Below are 16070 nucleotides of genomic sequence, written 5' to 3' on the forward strand. Positions count from 1 at the left end.
TGGGTTGCTTGATCTTCATAAGTCATGTGCTAAATTTAGCATTTATGTAAATGTATAATTTTTTTTTCTTTTTTAGAGACAGGGTCTCACTCTGTCAACCAGGTTGGAGTGCAGTGGTATGATCATAACTCACAGCAATCTCAAACTGCTGGGCTCAAGGGATCCTCCTGCCTCAGCCTCTCTGGTAGCTAGGACTATAGAATTTATAAATCTAGGTAAATGAGTCTTCATGGCAGCATGTCTCAGTTGGTTAAAACACAGTACTCTATGTGTTTTAGAGGCAACATTGAAGGTCCGATTCCTGCTTGGCCTCGTTATCTCTGTTTTCTTTGTTTCCTGATCAAGTGCCCCATCCCAATCATAGCCAGCTTCTGAGCATGAGAGTGGCCAGGATGGATTCAAGCAGCTCCACACCCTGGAATCACTTGTCAATGTGGTATTTATGAAAAAGAAGAAAATGAGAGCTAATGTCATGACTTTTCAATAATGAATCCAAATGTAAAATACTTCCTAGTAAATCATGGCTATGAGACCACATTGGGTAGCAATTAACTGCAATAATTCAAAGTCAGGGCTCTGAACTCAAGCAGATATATGTACACCATTGTTCATAGCAGTGTTATTCTCAATTGCCTAAAGGTGGAAAGAACCCAAATGTCTATAGACTGATGAATGGATAAACAAGATGCAGTATGTACATACAACACAATATTATTCAGTCTTGAAAAGGAAGGCCATTTTGACACATGCACAACGTGGATGACCCTTGAAGACGTTATACTAAATGAAATAAGCCAGTCACAAAAACACAAATACTGTATAATTGCACTTATTTGAGGTACCTAGAGTAGTCAAAATTATAGAGACAGCAAGTAGAATGGTGGTTGGCAGGGGCTGGGGGCAGGGGAGAAGAGTCATTGTTTAATGGATACAAAGTTTCAATTTGGGAAGAAGAAAATGTTCTGGAGATGAATGGTGGTGATGGCTGCACAGTAATGTGAAGGGACTTAATGTCACTGAGTTATACACTTAGAAAGGGTTAAAATGGTAAATTCTATGTTATGTACAGATTACCATGATAATATATATATATATATCTTTTAAAAAAACAAGGACTTTGATACCTGTCAAACCTGAGCTTGATGTTCGGTCCTACCCATTTACTGGGTAACCTCGAACAAGCTAGTTAACCCTGTTGACCTTCAACATCATTGTGATATGAGGGTAATCAAAGGAGTTGCTTAAGAGAGTTATGATGATTTTAAAAGATAACACATAAGAAGCTCAGGCCAGGCATGGTGGCTCACACCTGTAATCCCAGCACTTGAGGAGACCGAGGAGGGCAGATCACGAGGTCAGGAGATGGAGACCATCCTGTCTAACATGGTGAAACCTGTCTCTACTAAAAATACAAAAAATTAGCCAGGTGTGGTGGCGGGCGCCTGTAGTCCCAGCTACTTGAGAGGCTAAAGCAGGAGAATGGCATGAACCCGTGAGGCGGAGCTTGCAGTGAGCCGAGATCACGCCACTGCACTCCAGCCTGGGCGACAGAGCGAGACTCTGTCTCAAAAAAAAAAAAAAAAAAAAGAAGAGAGAGGAAAAAAAGAAGCTCTTAGCATTGTGCCTGGCACATTTTATGTGCTTAGCGAATGTTACCCACCATTGTAATAATGAGCAGGTTCTTATCAAAGAAATGTTGAGTCTTTTAAATTTTAAATGATGGGTAGAGAAAAAGGTTATAAATAATAAAAATATTTTAAGCAATTAAAACTGAAGTTTATAAGGTTCAAAGAAAATGGAAGGGAAAAGGAAGGGAGGTAACATTTACTGAACACCTACTTTATACATATTGCATAATTTCATCTTCACAACATTTCTATGAGAGTTTTACAGATTGGAAAAACGGTAGTTCATAAGGGTTAACTAAGTTGCAAATCTCATACAGTTGTCAAACAACATTTTAATACAATCTGAACTCAGGTCTGTCTATCTCCAAAGCCCATTGAATTTCTAGTACCCAATAAGGCATTTCTGCATTTAGAAACAGAGCAGTGGAAAGATTTAATAGTGCCTGATCAATAATCTCTAGGCATGTTGCCACAGACAAAAGAGTATTTACAAGTGCTCAGTCACACAGGTTGCCATTCTGTGCACTAGAAAGGAAATGAAAAATTCTTGGCTCTGTCCTGGCCCTCTATGATGTAGGAGTGGGTGTTCCTCATTGACATTTGATGTAACCACATTACATTACACCCGGAGGGTTTCCTTAGACACAAGGAAGAATTTGCCTATCAGGGTAACTAAAACTTAACCACATCTTAAAAGTGATTTGAGACCCTCCATCTTTGGGGTACATCAAAAAATAAACTTGCTATCTTGGGTGTCTCAGACATTGAGCAGCTCAGAAACAGGGGTTTGGAGTAGGTGATCTCAGATTCTCTTGCATATTGAGAGTTTTGTCTTGAAAAAAATCAGCTTTAGAGATGAAAAGCTTCCTAGTAACTGAACCTCGTTGGCTATTACTGGAAGTAGAAATGGAACCTTCCAAAAGTACCACCAGCCTTATCTTCTGATATTCAGAAACTGATAGTCCAGAGTGTGAAATAAGAATCCAGCCTGCATAAAACAATAGGAAATGGAAGCTGCTACACGATCCCTTGAAGAAAGGGAGAGAAAATAGGGCCAGATAGAAAGCTTGTGGCTTAATAAATAATTATTGAAAACTCCATGGGTGTTTCAAGAAAGAGAGCCTGAATATTGAAGTCTTGCTCAAGCCAGGTTTTGGCTGAATATCCTTTAAATACAAGACTGCTTAACTGTAGCATATAAATAGATCTGGTTTATACAGTCCTATAAGCAGGGCAGAATACTTCATGCTGAGGTATTTAGTTGTGTAGTATGATTGTGCATGCACTACAGAAGAATGATTTTAAATAATAACAATGGAAACAATTCTCACAATCTGCATAGTATCTCCAGCTTTTGTAAACACCATTTTATGTTTTTCATGGCACCTCCCACCCCCAGAAGTTGATATAATTAGCCTCAGGGATGAAAGTAAAAATATTTAACCACAGGAACATTGCTCAATCAGCAGAAAAGCCAAGAGTCTTGGAGAAGGGTACTGAGACTTGGGTCCCTAAGTATTAACTCTTACATCACTAGGTTTAGGGATGTTAGAGGCTCCCTGGAGGGAGGCTGGGGTAACTGGAGGGCACTCAGGAGTCTCAGGACAACACGTGTTTACCACTCAGTATGGAAGCATTTCTGTATTTTAATCACTAGCTTGATTGTGGTGATGCCTACCAGCTGGATGTCAGCCCCTTTGCAAACAAGCAAACTGAAGTTGAGAGGTTACATGACTTTCCTGTATGTCACAATCGCACTACACAACTAAATACCTCGGTATGAAATACTCTGCCCTGCTTACAGAACTGAATAAACCAAATCTGTTTTAGATGCTGCAGTCAGGCAGTCTTCTATTTAAAGTAATTTCTAAACAGTTACCCTCCAGTCCTCTGTACTGCATTGTGGTATTGTCCAGGTTTATTCCTGAGCAAATGATTAAGTAACACATGACAAATCCATGCAAGAGAACAAAAGCTATTAATAATGATGCTTTAGAAGTCTATTTATTGGCATAGACGATTTTCATATTATATAGCTAATGAAAAAAATAGGTTGCAACAGAGTATATATTATGATCCTATTTTTTGGGGGGGGAAATACTTTTAAATAGTGTGATATAGGTGGTAAAAATGTGGGCTTTAGGGTGACAGACTTGGGTTCCAATTCCAGTTACAGTGCCCGAGTAACTCTGTCACTTTGGTGAGGCACTTAACCCCAATGAGGCTCAGTCTCCTCACCTTAAAATGTGGAAACCATAGCATCTGCCTCATAGGAATGTTTGGAGAGAAACTGAGGCGATGTTGGTAAAATGCTTAGCATGATGCCTGAGACACAAATAGTGCTCAATAAATGGTATCTACTAATATAATTATTTATGCTGATAAAAAATTGGAGAGATATTTGTATAAAACAAAAAAGTGTCCCTCTGTATTTATTAAACACTCATTGCACCCAGCCCTGCATTGGCTGTTGGGGTATGCAGTACAAATAGAAGCTCTAGCCCCTGCCCTCCAGACTGTCATACTCTGAGTAGTTCAGCTTTGATTGGTCACCATCAACAGGAAGAAGGAAGCTGGCTTTCATGGCTTTTAGAGAGAGCAAACAGACCAGGGAATGAACTGTGACTTTGGGGTCTGATGGGATCAAAAATGCTGGGTGGTAGAAGTTCCTTCTCTGCTGTTTCCTGGTATGTTGGACAGGTTCTGCAGCCCTCTACCTGGTGATTGGTGGTAAAGTTTCCATGCTTATTCTCCATTTCTCTAGCCCCTACCTATTATAGATTTTGGAAAGATAATCATCTACACTAATAACCTGAAAATCATTCGAACCCCAATGGACAAGAGAGATTTTGTGAGGAAAATTCTCCAGAAGGAAGAGGAGGCCGAGGAAGAGTCTCTGATGAACAAAGAAGAAAGCTATGGAGGCAGGGACCAGCACGATAGACCTTTGGTGGAGTCAGAAAGCACATTCCCCCAAAACCGGTATACACAGGTGTGTTGGGGAGCTTGACTGTCCTGCTCAGAGCTGGCCCTACGGCAATGGTCTCCAAGCTGGCTTGATTGTGCACTGCTTAAGTAAAACCTTTTGAATATGAATACTTAAGATACCTAAATTTGAAGATATGAGGAATTGTAACATTTGTTATATTTTAATGGTACATTGTTAGCAATAGCAGTTGCAAGTCCATATTTCAGATACTCTAAATTTTTAATTTTTTGGCTGACTTCTTTTTAGATCTGATTAAATATTTATTGTTTTCACTGTGCAATGTGGTTTATGAACAGCTGGTTCTAGAGGTGGAAAAAATATCAGCCCTATATTTTCTTTTTTCTTTCTTTCTTTTTTTGAGAAGGAGTTTCACTCTTTTTGCCTGGGCTGGATTGCAATGGCGTGATCTCGGCTCACTGCAACCTCTGTCTCCTGGATAAGTGGTTCTCCTGCCTCAGCCTCCCGAGTAGCTGGGATTTCAGGCACCCACTACCATGACTGTCTAATTTTTTATTTTTATTTTTAATAGAGATGGAGTTTCACCATGTTGGCCAGGCTGGTCCCGAACTCCTGTCTTCAAGTAATCTGTCTGCTTCGGCCTCCCAAAGTGCTGGGATTACAAGCGTGAGCCACTGTGCCTGGCCTGGCCCTATCTTTTCTTATGGGTTCACTTGTTCTTCTATTACTGGTGTTATCCTTGATCCATAGTCTCCTGGAAGACATCATGTAAAGTCATGATTCCATTTGGCAGATTAGTTTAGCTAAAACTAAGGAGTATCCTTTGTAAATCCACTAGACCAGGCACAAGTAAACCGCAACATGCAATATGCTGAAAGTGAACAAGTGAGCTGGACGCTACTGTCAGCAACATTTGAACATCACTCTTACTCCAGGGTCCCTTGGGTACCACACTTGTCTAGTGACTGCCTGACCTAATATGGCTGTCAGTGTCCACAAGTTTATTAAAAGTTAGTATAAAAATTCTTTTAAAAATGTTAATAAAGCTTAATATCTGCCTAATTTTAGCTAAAAAGTAAATACAAATATTCCAATGTTTTCCTCTCATACCCCTTAGAAGTGTGCACACACCACCTAGGAAACCATAGCTTAGACATGCTCAGACCAGGGGGAGGAGGGTTGATATTCATTAATTCACAGTGTGAGGTTGGGGGTGGAGAAAGCAATTTTGATGCATTTAAGCCAAAAGATTAAAAGCTTGGGTAGCTGGATAAATGAATTTTCTCTCTCTTAGATTCCATCTCTTGGGACTTGATGTTTTCTGTGGGATTCACTGTAATCTCCTGGGATTGCTATGAAAAAATTGGTCAGGGGCTTTCTAGAACTTGAGTGACATCTCCACTCTGGGAGGGTTCAGATGATGAGAACAAGAAGGTCATGACTGGGCTTTGAGTAATGGCCTTAGACAAGAGGCACCAAAGGCTCCTTCTTATCTCATTTCTCCCATATCATGAGTCTATCTACCTCTCCACAATTTCTCTAAAATCTACTTTTTTCTTTCTTCCTTTCTACGTCTCCTTCCCTTCCCCTAGAGCATAAGCAACTGGGACTCTAGCAAAAGGTTCTGAAAGTTCCACTCACATCCATTCAGGTACCTTTCCAACCTGCCCCCACACTCAAAAAGATATTTTTAAATGTAATCTGATTAGGTCACCCCCTTTGTCACTGTATTAGTCCATTTTCACACTGCTCTAAAGATAGTACTTGAGACTGAGTAATACATAAACAAAGGAGGTTTAATTGACTCACAGTTCCAAATGGCTGGGGAGGCCTCAGGAAACTTACAATCTTGGTGGAAGGTGAAGGGGAAGCAAGGCACGTCTTACATGGCAGTAGGGGAGAGAAACAGAGAGAGAGAGCTTGAGAAAGTGCCATGCTTTAAAACCACCTGCTCTGGTGATAACTCACTTATCACAAGAACAGCATGAGGGAAACCGCCCCCATGATCCAATCACCTTCCACCAGGTTCCCCCCTTGACACATGGAGATTACAATTCAAGATGAGATTTGGGTAGGGACACAGAGCCAAACCATATCAGTCACCCCCTCTAAGCTTTCAGTGTCTTTTCATTTCTTGGGATAAAACCCCAAACTCCTTACTTGTCCTAGAAAGCTCCGTGTAGCCTGGCCCCTGCCGGCCCCTCCAGCATCATCTCTTACACATCTTTTCTCATGCTTTTGGCCCCAGACACGCTGCCCATCTCCCCATCTCCATCCCTCATATATTATTTTCTCTTTTCTACCAGAGGCCAATCCCCTCTGCCTGGAATGTCCCCAGACTCCCCATCACCTTGCCTTCAGCTTCTGAGATCTCAGAGGAGGCATCACTTCCTCAGAGGGATCTTCTCTGGCTTCCATGAGGAGAAAATCCTCTATGATTGACCTGTCAGGGCACCTTACACCCCTCATCACAGTTGCAATCTTACTTTAATTTGTGTGATTATTTGGTTGGCGTTTGCTCTTACCAATTAGGTCTCCATGAGGGCAGGCCTGACCATGTTTATGCTGGGTGCAACATTATAGTTCCAGTATCAGAAAAATACAGCCTGGCATATAACAGGTAATCAATGAATATTAGTTAAATGTTTGTGGAAAGAATACTGGAATTTGAGACCAAAGTGCCAGCTGGTAAGAAGTCTTTGGCCATTACCTTCTCTCATGTTCTATGCAGAACTATTAAGAATCTAGCCTGGGCCGGGTGTGGTAGTTCATGCCTGTAATCCCAGGCAGAGGAGGGAAGATCCCTTGAGCCCAGGAGTTTGAGACTAGCCTGGGCAACATAATGAGACCTGTCTTTACAAAATTTTTTTAAAAAAAGAACCTAACCTGGCAGCAGGCAGATGACTGAACATGTTGATCCAAAGCGCTACCTTCCCACTATAAAATTTTTAAATTCTATTATCTATCATACTATATTGTAAGTTGTAGGAGAATGTATTTTCAGAAGAGGACCAGAAATGATAAAAGGCAGGTCATACTGCAGGCCTGAATAAAAAAGCGAGAGTAAGCCTGATATGACAATTACCTTTAAGTTCAATTTGGAGAGATCTGTGTTTCTTAGCTGTAATGCTATAAACTAGGACAGAGGTGTGCAGCAGAAGTTTGCTGTGAAAGGTTATACTTCACTTGTCTGTCCTTTAAACTCTGTTTTAAATTGCTATTTGTTTGCCCAATCCCTCATGCAGTAAATGCCCAGACAAGTTTTATTTTAAAAGAGAAGGTCAAAGAACATCAAGGAGCCCCTTCTGACCAAGAGCCTCTTTGTTCTGTTAGATGGAACGGGTCAGCAGTGAGAATCTGATGAAAGAGTATGGCAAGGCTGAAAGCTGGGCCAGGCTTGAGCCTCTGTATTAACTATCAAAGAAGAGGAGAGGAATAATTGAATCGAGCCACAGCAAAAGGTGGAAGGGGAAAAATTTGGCTTTGTGCTCAGTGAATTTGAGGCCATAAATCATCTGGGCTTCTTTATGCTTTATGTGATCTCACTTTGAGATAATAGCAATAATCATCTCATCATAATCATAGTCATAATAGCTGCCATTTATTGAGGACTCATGATAGCCAGGCACCATGACCAATGCTCCATGCAGTAGTTCATTTAACTCTTTCAAGAACCCTGTGAGGTAGATATTATTAATAGTCACATTCTGCAGCTAGGGAAACTGAGGCTCAGAGAGGTTAAGTAACTTGCCAGAGATCATTAGAGCCAGTAGTCAAATCTGGGTCCATCTGTTGAACAGTCTCTTGACCATAACCACCCTATTATGCAGTCTCAATTGGCGTTGGTTACCATCTTCAGGGCTCCACAAGCCTTGGAGTCTGCAGTAAAAGATCAGGCCCCTCTTCTTGGTCATGGAGCTGGTAAGTGGTGGTGGGTCTGTTGGGTTCTAGAACCTAAGCTATGCTGTGCAACTATGTTCTATATCCTACTAAATATTTTCTGAGAATAATTTAAAAGATACAGAGAAAGGAAGAAAGAGGCTTACAGTATACAAGTCTTGTATAGAGTGGTGCTTATTAAATAATTGCTGAATTAGCTGAATGATTAAAAAGAGCATGTTGAGGGTAAGTGGTCAGAGAGTGGTAACCAGAATAAGAATGGAAACTCCAGTGAAACTTCTAATAACGTAGTGCACCCTAGAACTATATGACATTAGATGTAATTTGATGGAAGACTTGTTCTTATTCTCTACAGAAGGCTTACTAGGTCATTTCATTAATCTTTCAATATCTGATCTGGCATTTTATGCAAATGAATTTTTGGATCACATGTATAGCATTATGGTAGGATTTTACTGTACTTTCCCTCGCAGCGTGGACTTATGTTACTAAAATCTCACTGGGATGAAGTACAAAACATAAAACCTAGTGGATTTGGCAGGAAATGAATCGTGGCAATTTGCTTTAAGAATATTTTTGCAAATATGTATTATTTTGAATACTTTAAGAAAACAAATTCTCCATTGTTAATATACTAAAATATGGTAGCAATCAATAAAATATTAACAAAAGGGTACATAGACATGCTTTGAGTTTTTGTCAATTGGGTAATTACTTTCATTCCTTAAATCTAGAATAAATAAAATTCAGTATCTTCTTAGGCAATTTGCAGCATGATGGAGCTATTTTCAAAACTTATGCCTCCCTTTTCAGGGATTATTTTTATTCTTAGATTGTAAAAGAAAGCTGAATGAGTTGGGTCGAGCTACCCAGTGGACTCCTGCTGTCTTGCTGGTCCCTAGAATTTAAGAATAGGAAGGGTTCTCCAGATATTATTGTTCATTTGTTTATTCATTCGGCACAAGTAGTGTGCCAGGCACTGCACTAGATGTTTGGGAAGTGATGATGAAATGGTACAAGTCCAGAGAGCTCCCTGTCTAATCAACAGGAACTTTCATTGGAGTATGGGATAGCTGTCATGCCAGGGGCAGTACAGGTGGCCATGGGGGTGGGGGGACTCCTGGTCCAGAGCTGTGGGTGGGAAAGTCTTCTTGGAGGAATTGCTGCTGAGCTGACTTTTGGGGACAAGCAGGAGTTGGCTGCGTTGGGAGTGGGGAAAGGTCCCTGGAGACCAAGTACAGAGAGGCCCATGAACAAGATCCTGATGAAGGAAGTGACAAACAATTTAAATCAGCTAAGGAGACTGGATTTTATCCTGAGGTTTTATCTGGAGGGCAAGTGTTCATTAAAAAGGTTTCCTGAGTGCTTTCTTTGTGACAATCACTACTGCAGGCAACTTAATGAGCTTGGCATCAGTGGGGAGAACATACCACGAGACCAGAGGCATGGGTCCACACTCAGTTCATGCCAGAGTCAGTGGGCAATTGGGCTAGGATTGTAGTTGTGGGATGAAGAAAGCAGGATGGATTTGAGATTTTCAGAAGCTGAAATGGCCAGGACTTGGTACTGGATTTACCAGGTTTCGATCTAGTATCTCCCCTTATTTCTGGGAAGGTTCATAGTCTATAAGGAGCACCAAGATCACCAATTTCCTTAAGATAGCTTTAAGGGGGAGAGCAAGACAATAGCCAAGGAACATTTTCTGGAGAGTGGGAGTCAAGAACTGGAGATTTGTTAGCAAGGCTTAGAAGAAGGTGAACCTATGATCTGACAGATAATATTGCATTACATATATTCTCCCATTTAATGTTCCAGCTACTCAGAAGGGTAAGCATTATTATTCAATTCTATAAATAAAGAAACAGATTGGGAGAGGCTAAGGGAACTATTCAAGCTGCACAGCTGATGGCAGACAATAGCCTCAGTCCTAGTCTATTGACTCCAAAGTACAGAGCTCTTAGTCACTGGGCCTTGGCTCGCAAAGAGAATAAAGATATAAGTACTGCAAGCATTCAGAGCTAAGCTTTGAAGGACTGTAACATTTATCGATTCATTCATTTCTCCACTCAGTCTCTCAGTCACACAGAACAGTCTTGGGCACTTACTATGGACAACTACAATAAGGGGCTGTGTACATAGGCATTAGGAGCATGAATTCTGGTGTTCAAATCGCTGAGATGAGAACCCACCTCTTCCTTTTTCAAGCTGTGTGTGTGACCACTGGCAAACAACTTCTCAGTATCTCATTTTCCCATCTCCAACACAAGTATAATAATACTTACACTATCTCACTGGGATTTTGTGAGGATTAGATGGATGATATATAGGAAGCACTTAGAATAGCACCCGGCACCTATCAGGCATGCTACAAGGGTTCACTTGTGGTATTTGGCAATAAGGAAAATAAAGTCCTTGCCCTTTATGGAGCTTACAGAAAAAACAGGTCAGAGATAGTGACAAGGCAATGAAGATCATGAAGTCTTGGAATGCAAAGTATGGTGGCAGGGATGCTGTCTTAGAGGTGTCCACCAGGGGAATCCTCTCTGATAAAATTGCCGTGACTATTCTGAGTCCCACATGATTCTCTCACTGACATTCGTGGGAAGCATTTTCCTCTATTCTGCCCCAGCCTTTGCTGTAGTCTAGTGCTGTTTTGACCTGCTTGTGAACAACGGACTTGAACTGCTGCTTTAACTAAACCCTAACCTGTCTCTTGCAGGAAGGGGATATTCCCGAGGACAGCTGTTTTCACTGCCGAGGGTCGGGCAGTGCCACCTGCTCTCTGTGCCACGGCAGCAAGTTCTCGATGCTGGCCAACAGATTTAAGGAGTCCTATCGGGCCCTGAGGTGCCCTGCCTGCAATGAGAATGGCCTACAGCCTTGCCAGATTTGCAATCAATAGCCCGTGGCTTTTGTATGTCCACTGTTATCTTACCCTCCTTAAAGTTATTTCTAATAAACTGCACCCTTCTCCTCCTCCTGCCTCTCCCAACAAGGAGGCCACAGTGGCTGCAGTCACTCCCACTGCTGGCAAAACTCAATTATCTGATGACATTTTGTGAGGCTGGTAACATCTCTGTGTGGGTCTAAGTGGCACGGGCATTTTTGAATTGTAGTCTGCTTTGAAACTGGTTCTAAAATTATCCTTCCAGGATGGTGTGAGTGTATCTCACTTGACTTAGCTCAGTTTTCTCCTTGCTTCAGTGAGCAAATACATGTACACTTCAGGCATCAGGTTGGGAGTTATTTTGCAAAATTATGTGGTGAGAAAGGAATAAAAAAGGCAGGTTTCTGATGAACTGATTTCTTGTTGCTTATAATGCATCTCAAATGATTATTGGTCAAACTGAATTCTGATTAAGCAGAAGAGGAAAGGGACAGCCAATGCCGAACGCACTAGCAGGCCATAGCAAGCAAAATGGGATGTTCACTGTGGAGACAGGCGAGCCAAGGAGCCTTCCCTTTCAAAGTCCTGAACCTCTTCCATGCGGTGTGCTTGGATAATATTCATGCAGACAGTGAGCAATACTATTTCTTAAGTCAAGATGAGATAAGACATTTTTGTGTGCCTCTAACTACTGAGGTTATAAGCCAAGTCAAAGCTATTTATGATAAATTTGGTGCTCAAATATATGTGTATGATATAACTTTTTCGAGCCCCTGAATTACTACCAAATAAATAAATCCACTTTAAGTCTAGAACCTAGCCACGATCTCTTCATAACGGACTGCAGGTATTTTATAGATTACCTACTGGAAATCTCTAAAAGAAAAAAATTAACCAAGGCTGATTTTTAGCAGTAATGTTTCTACTATCCATGAATATGCATAGTAAGGATGATTCTTTCCTCTTGAGGTTGGTTATAAAATTAGAACATACTTTTGTTAATGAACTTTTATAGCTCTAACACCCACTCCCCAAGCCCCTTAAGAGTAACACTGCAAAATTTATCTCTTGAGACCTGCTGCATTCTGTGATAATAATTTTGATTTCATAACTTAATAATTTCTCAAGATTTGTTTGTTATTCTCTAATATTCAGCATTTAACATAATTTAACAATGGAATGCTTTTCAGGCAATATAAATACTTCTAATAAAAAAGATTAAAATATTTTTGAAGCCATGATAGTTTTGCCTGTTCTTTCATACTCACGAGTTACCATATTGCTCACCAGCTTTCTTTGCTTCTGTCCTTAACTATTATACCTCCTGCCTCTGTTTATGTTTTCTCACAGCTGTTGGCTCTTCTGACTTTTCAGAATACTAGAGGAAGGAGGGATGTCGAGAGTGTATTCTGCTTTTTTTTTTTTTTTTAATGGGAGACAGAGTCCGCCCTGTTGCTCAGGCTGGAGTGCAGTGGCGCAATCTCGGTTCATTGAAACCTCTGTCTCCCGGGTTCAAGAGATTCTCCTGCCTCCGCCTCCTGAGTAGCTGGGATCACAGGCACACGCCACCACTCCCAGCTAATTTTTGTATTTTTGGTAGAGACGGGGTTTCCTCATGTTGGCCAGGCTGGTCTCCAACTCTGACCTTAGGTGATCCGCCCATCTCGGCCTCCCAAAGTGCTGGGATTACAGGCATGAACCACCGCGCCTGGCCCTATTCTGCTTTTTGACAGGAATATTCCATCACAAATATTGTTTGAGCCCCGCTACATACAGGACAGTATTCCAAAGTGCTTGATGTATCGTGTTACCCAGAGAGGCATCATCCCTTTGGTATCTCATGGAACTTAGTTTTAGAGGAGGAGATAGATACATAAATGGATAATTGCAATGCACTGTGACAAGTGCTAGGATAGGATAATTACAGGGAGCATTTGGAGCATGCAGAAGGGGCATCTAATTTAAGCCTTAGTGGGGTTATGGAGGTTGCCCAGAGGAAGAAGTGTGAGCAACCTCAGCTGCTGTAAAGAGCCTTTAATGTTTTTCATCACATAATAAATAACCTACTAATGATCACATTTATTGTGTTCATTTCACAAGTATTCATTTATTATTGTGGTAGGAACACTTAACATGAGAACTACCCTCTTAATGAATTTTTAAGTGTATAGTATGTTATTGTTGACTATCCACAAGTATTTATGGAGCACCGAGGACGTATCAGTAGACAAAACAAACTAAATGCTCCTGCGAGCTTAAATTTTGGTGAAGGAATATAGACAACTAAATATATAGATTTATGGGAATAATATATATGTTTATGCAACAAATATAGCCTATAGAACAAAATATATACGTTTATATATAGTAAGCTATATATATAACACATACATTACATATATACACACATATATGTAACGCATAGTGGTGTTAAAAAGGATAAAAGGCCGGGTGCGGTGGCTCACAACGTAATCCCAGCACTTTGGGAGGCTGAGGCGGACAGATCACCTAAGGTCGGGAGATCAAGACCAGCCTGACCAGCATGGTGAAACCCCCCTCTCTACTAAATACAAAAAATTAGCCAGACGTGGTGGCACATGCCTGTAATACCAGCTACTTGGGAGGCTGAGGCAGAAGAATCGCTTGAACCCGGGAGGCGGAGGTTGCAGTGAGCCAAGATTGTGCCATTGCACTCCAGCCTGGGCAACAAAAGCGAAACTCCCTGTAAAAAAAAAAAAAAAAATATATATATATATATATATATATATATATATAGGTTGCAATTTTTAAATTAGCTTGCAGGGAGGCTCCTTGAAAAGGTGCCATTTATCAGGTTGAGATTGATGTCTAGGAATATAAATTAAAAATCAAAATAAGAAATAAGAAAAGGTGTCATTTAAAAAAAGGCCTAAAGGAGTTGAGGAAGTGAGCTGGGAAGGTGTCTTGAGTAAGGCTATCCCAGGCAGAGGAAACAGCAAATGCTAGACTCGGAAAGAAGAGCGCCCGCACCTTTGAAGAGCAGGGAAGGAGCCCGCGTGGCTGGTCTGGGTGAGCATGAGGACAGCAGCGGGGATGACGTCTGAAGGGAAGGTTCCTTCTTGTGTGTCACGGCGGGGGCGCCTCCCTCAGATGCCACGATGAGAACTCGGGTTTTACTCTGAGTGAGGGCCTGCTGTGGATAGAGCCTGTTTTCTGTTACCGCCCTCCCCACTCCCTTTCAACCCCCCGCCCCCTTGCTGCTGGGGCAGGAGACGTGCAAACTACACTTTCCGGACCCCCGCGCCCGCTGGCTTCCTGTTAGGTGCGCCAGGACAGTGGGAGAAGAGAGGGAGGAAGAGCCTTCCTTTTTTTGAATCGGGTTCCCGGCAGCCTTCCCATAGGGCAGCTGCAGAAGCAGCAGCAGCAGCTGGGAATGCTGGCCGGCTGCTTGCTTCCACCAGTAGCTGCTTTACTGGCTCTGATTGTGGGCTCGCTGAAACACCATTTTCCCTTTTGTTCCTCCTTCCTAGGGGTGGTAGTGGCTACCTGCAGTCACTAATCTTTGTAACCAGTTCCCTATATTTCCTCTCTTGGAAATATCTGGAATGGTTTCTGTTTTCTTGACTGGACACTGACTGGAGCAGAGGAGGGTCATGGTCTGATGATTTATGTTTTAACAGGCCACTCGGGCTGCTGTGTTGAGAGGAGACACCACTGGCAAGGGCAGAAATGGGAGGCCAGCTAGGAGACTATTGCAATAATCTTGGTGGCAGCTAATAGTGCCAGTGTGGTATCAGTGGATGTGGTAAAAAGTGGTCAGACTATGGATATGTTGTGAAGATAGAATGACAAGCTCTATTTACCGTCCTTTGAACTCAGGAATATTGCTATGACCCCTTGTATGCAAAACATACATACTTGAGTTCTTTGTCTATTGCTGGAGACAAGTTTGCACTAAAACATCCACTTCCTGATTTGTGAACTGTAAATATTTGCCAGTGGGTTGGGCAGGGTTAGGGATAAGTTTAAACAAGGTTAGCCAACTGGTACTCCACTAAGACTACAAGAATCCCTTCAGAGCTAGAAACAAACACGAAGGTTAAAAATGTCATCATAATGATGCTGTGATTAAAATAATACTATATCCTTAGAAAGCTCAAAAAATTTTTTAATAAATACATGTCTTAAAAATGTAACATTTATCCATTCATTTATTCATTGAATAATTTTTTGTTAGATTTCTACTATGTTCTGGACATTCGTACTAGGTCCTCAGAAGACAAAGATGAAAAAGGATTTAGTATTTATTGTTAATGAAATTACAGTCTTGGGCCTCTAGTTCACATAGTAACTGAGTTTCGCCCCACAGTTTGGGGAGGACACTATAGCTACCCTTTGCTACTTACTCTAGTAATTTCATTCGCCTGCTTGAGGTCAAGTTAGATTGGCCTGGTTTGGGGGCTGTGTTTGTTAAAGAACGTATGTATGCATTTATTTAAATTAACAAGCACATATTAGCCTTAACTGCACGTAAGGCATTGCTCTAAGCAGTTCACACTTAATCAGCTCCTACATTGTCTTAAAGTTGAATTAATTCAGTTTATTGACCATCTCTTAGGCTCACTCATACTGTTCCTTTCCATGCCGTGCTCACCCAGAGTAAATACACAGGCCCTTTCTGTGATCCTCACAAACATCTTGCCTTACTAGGCCTTTGTGGGTGCAACAA

General features: G+C 41.4%; 1 protein-coding gene across 4 annotated transcripts in view; it reads left to right on the top strand.

Annotated features, from left to right (window-relative positions):
* Positions 1–11451, top strand: part of GRXCR2 (glutaredoxin and cysteine rich domain containing 2) — a 192273-nt gene extending 180822 nt beyond the window's left edge. For 2 of the 4 annotated variants that reach the window (XR_010121683.1, XR_010121684.1), the window contains one exon: positions 4393–4516. Coding sequence is in view for 1 of the 4 variants with exons in the window: in XM_055285793.1 (XP_055141768.1) it covers positions 4393–4620; positions 11195–11377 (411 nt within the window). In the remaining 3 variants the exon portion in view is untranslated. Of the gene's footprint in view, positions 1–4392; positions 4621–11194 lie in introns of those variants that run through there. The other 2 variants (XM_055285793.1, XR_008658892.2) reach the window with 2 other exon arrangements.
* The last annotated feature ends 4619 nt before the right edge of the window (positions 11452–16070 follow it).

This window comes from Symphalangus syndactylus, chromosome 7 (genome assembly GCF_028878055.3).
Source record: "Symphalangus syndactylus isolate Jambi chromosome 7, NHGRI_mSymSyn1-v2.1_pri, whole genome shotgun sequence".
NCBI classification, from domain to species: domain Eukaryota; kingdom Metazoa; phylum Chordata; class Mammalia; order Primates; family Hylobatidae; genus Symphalangus; species Symphalangus syndactylus.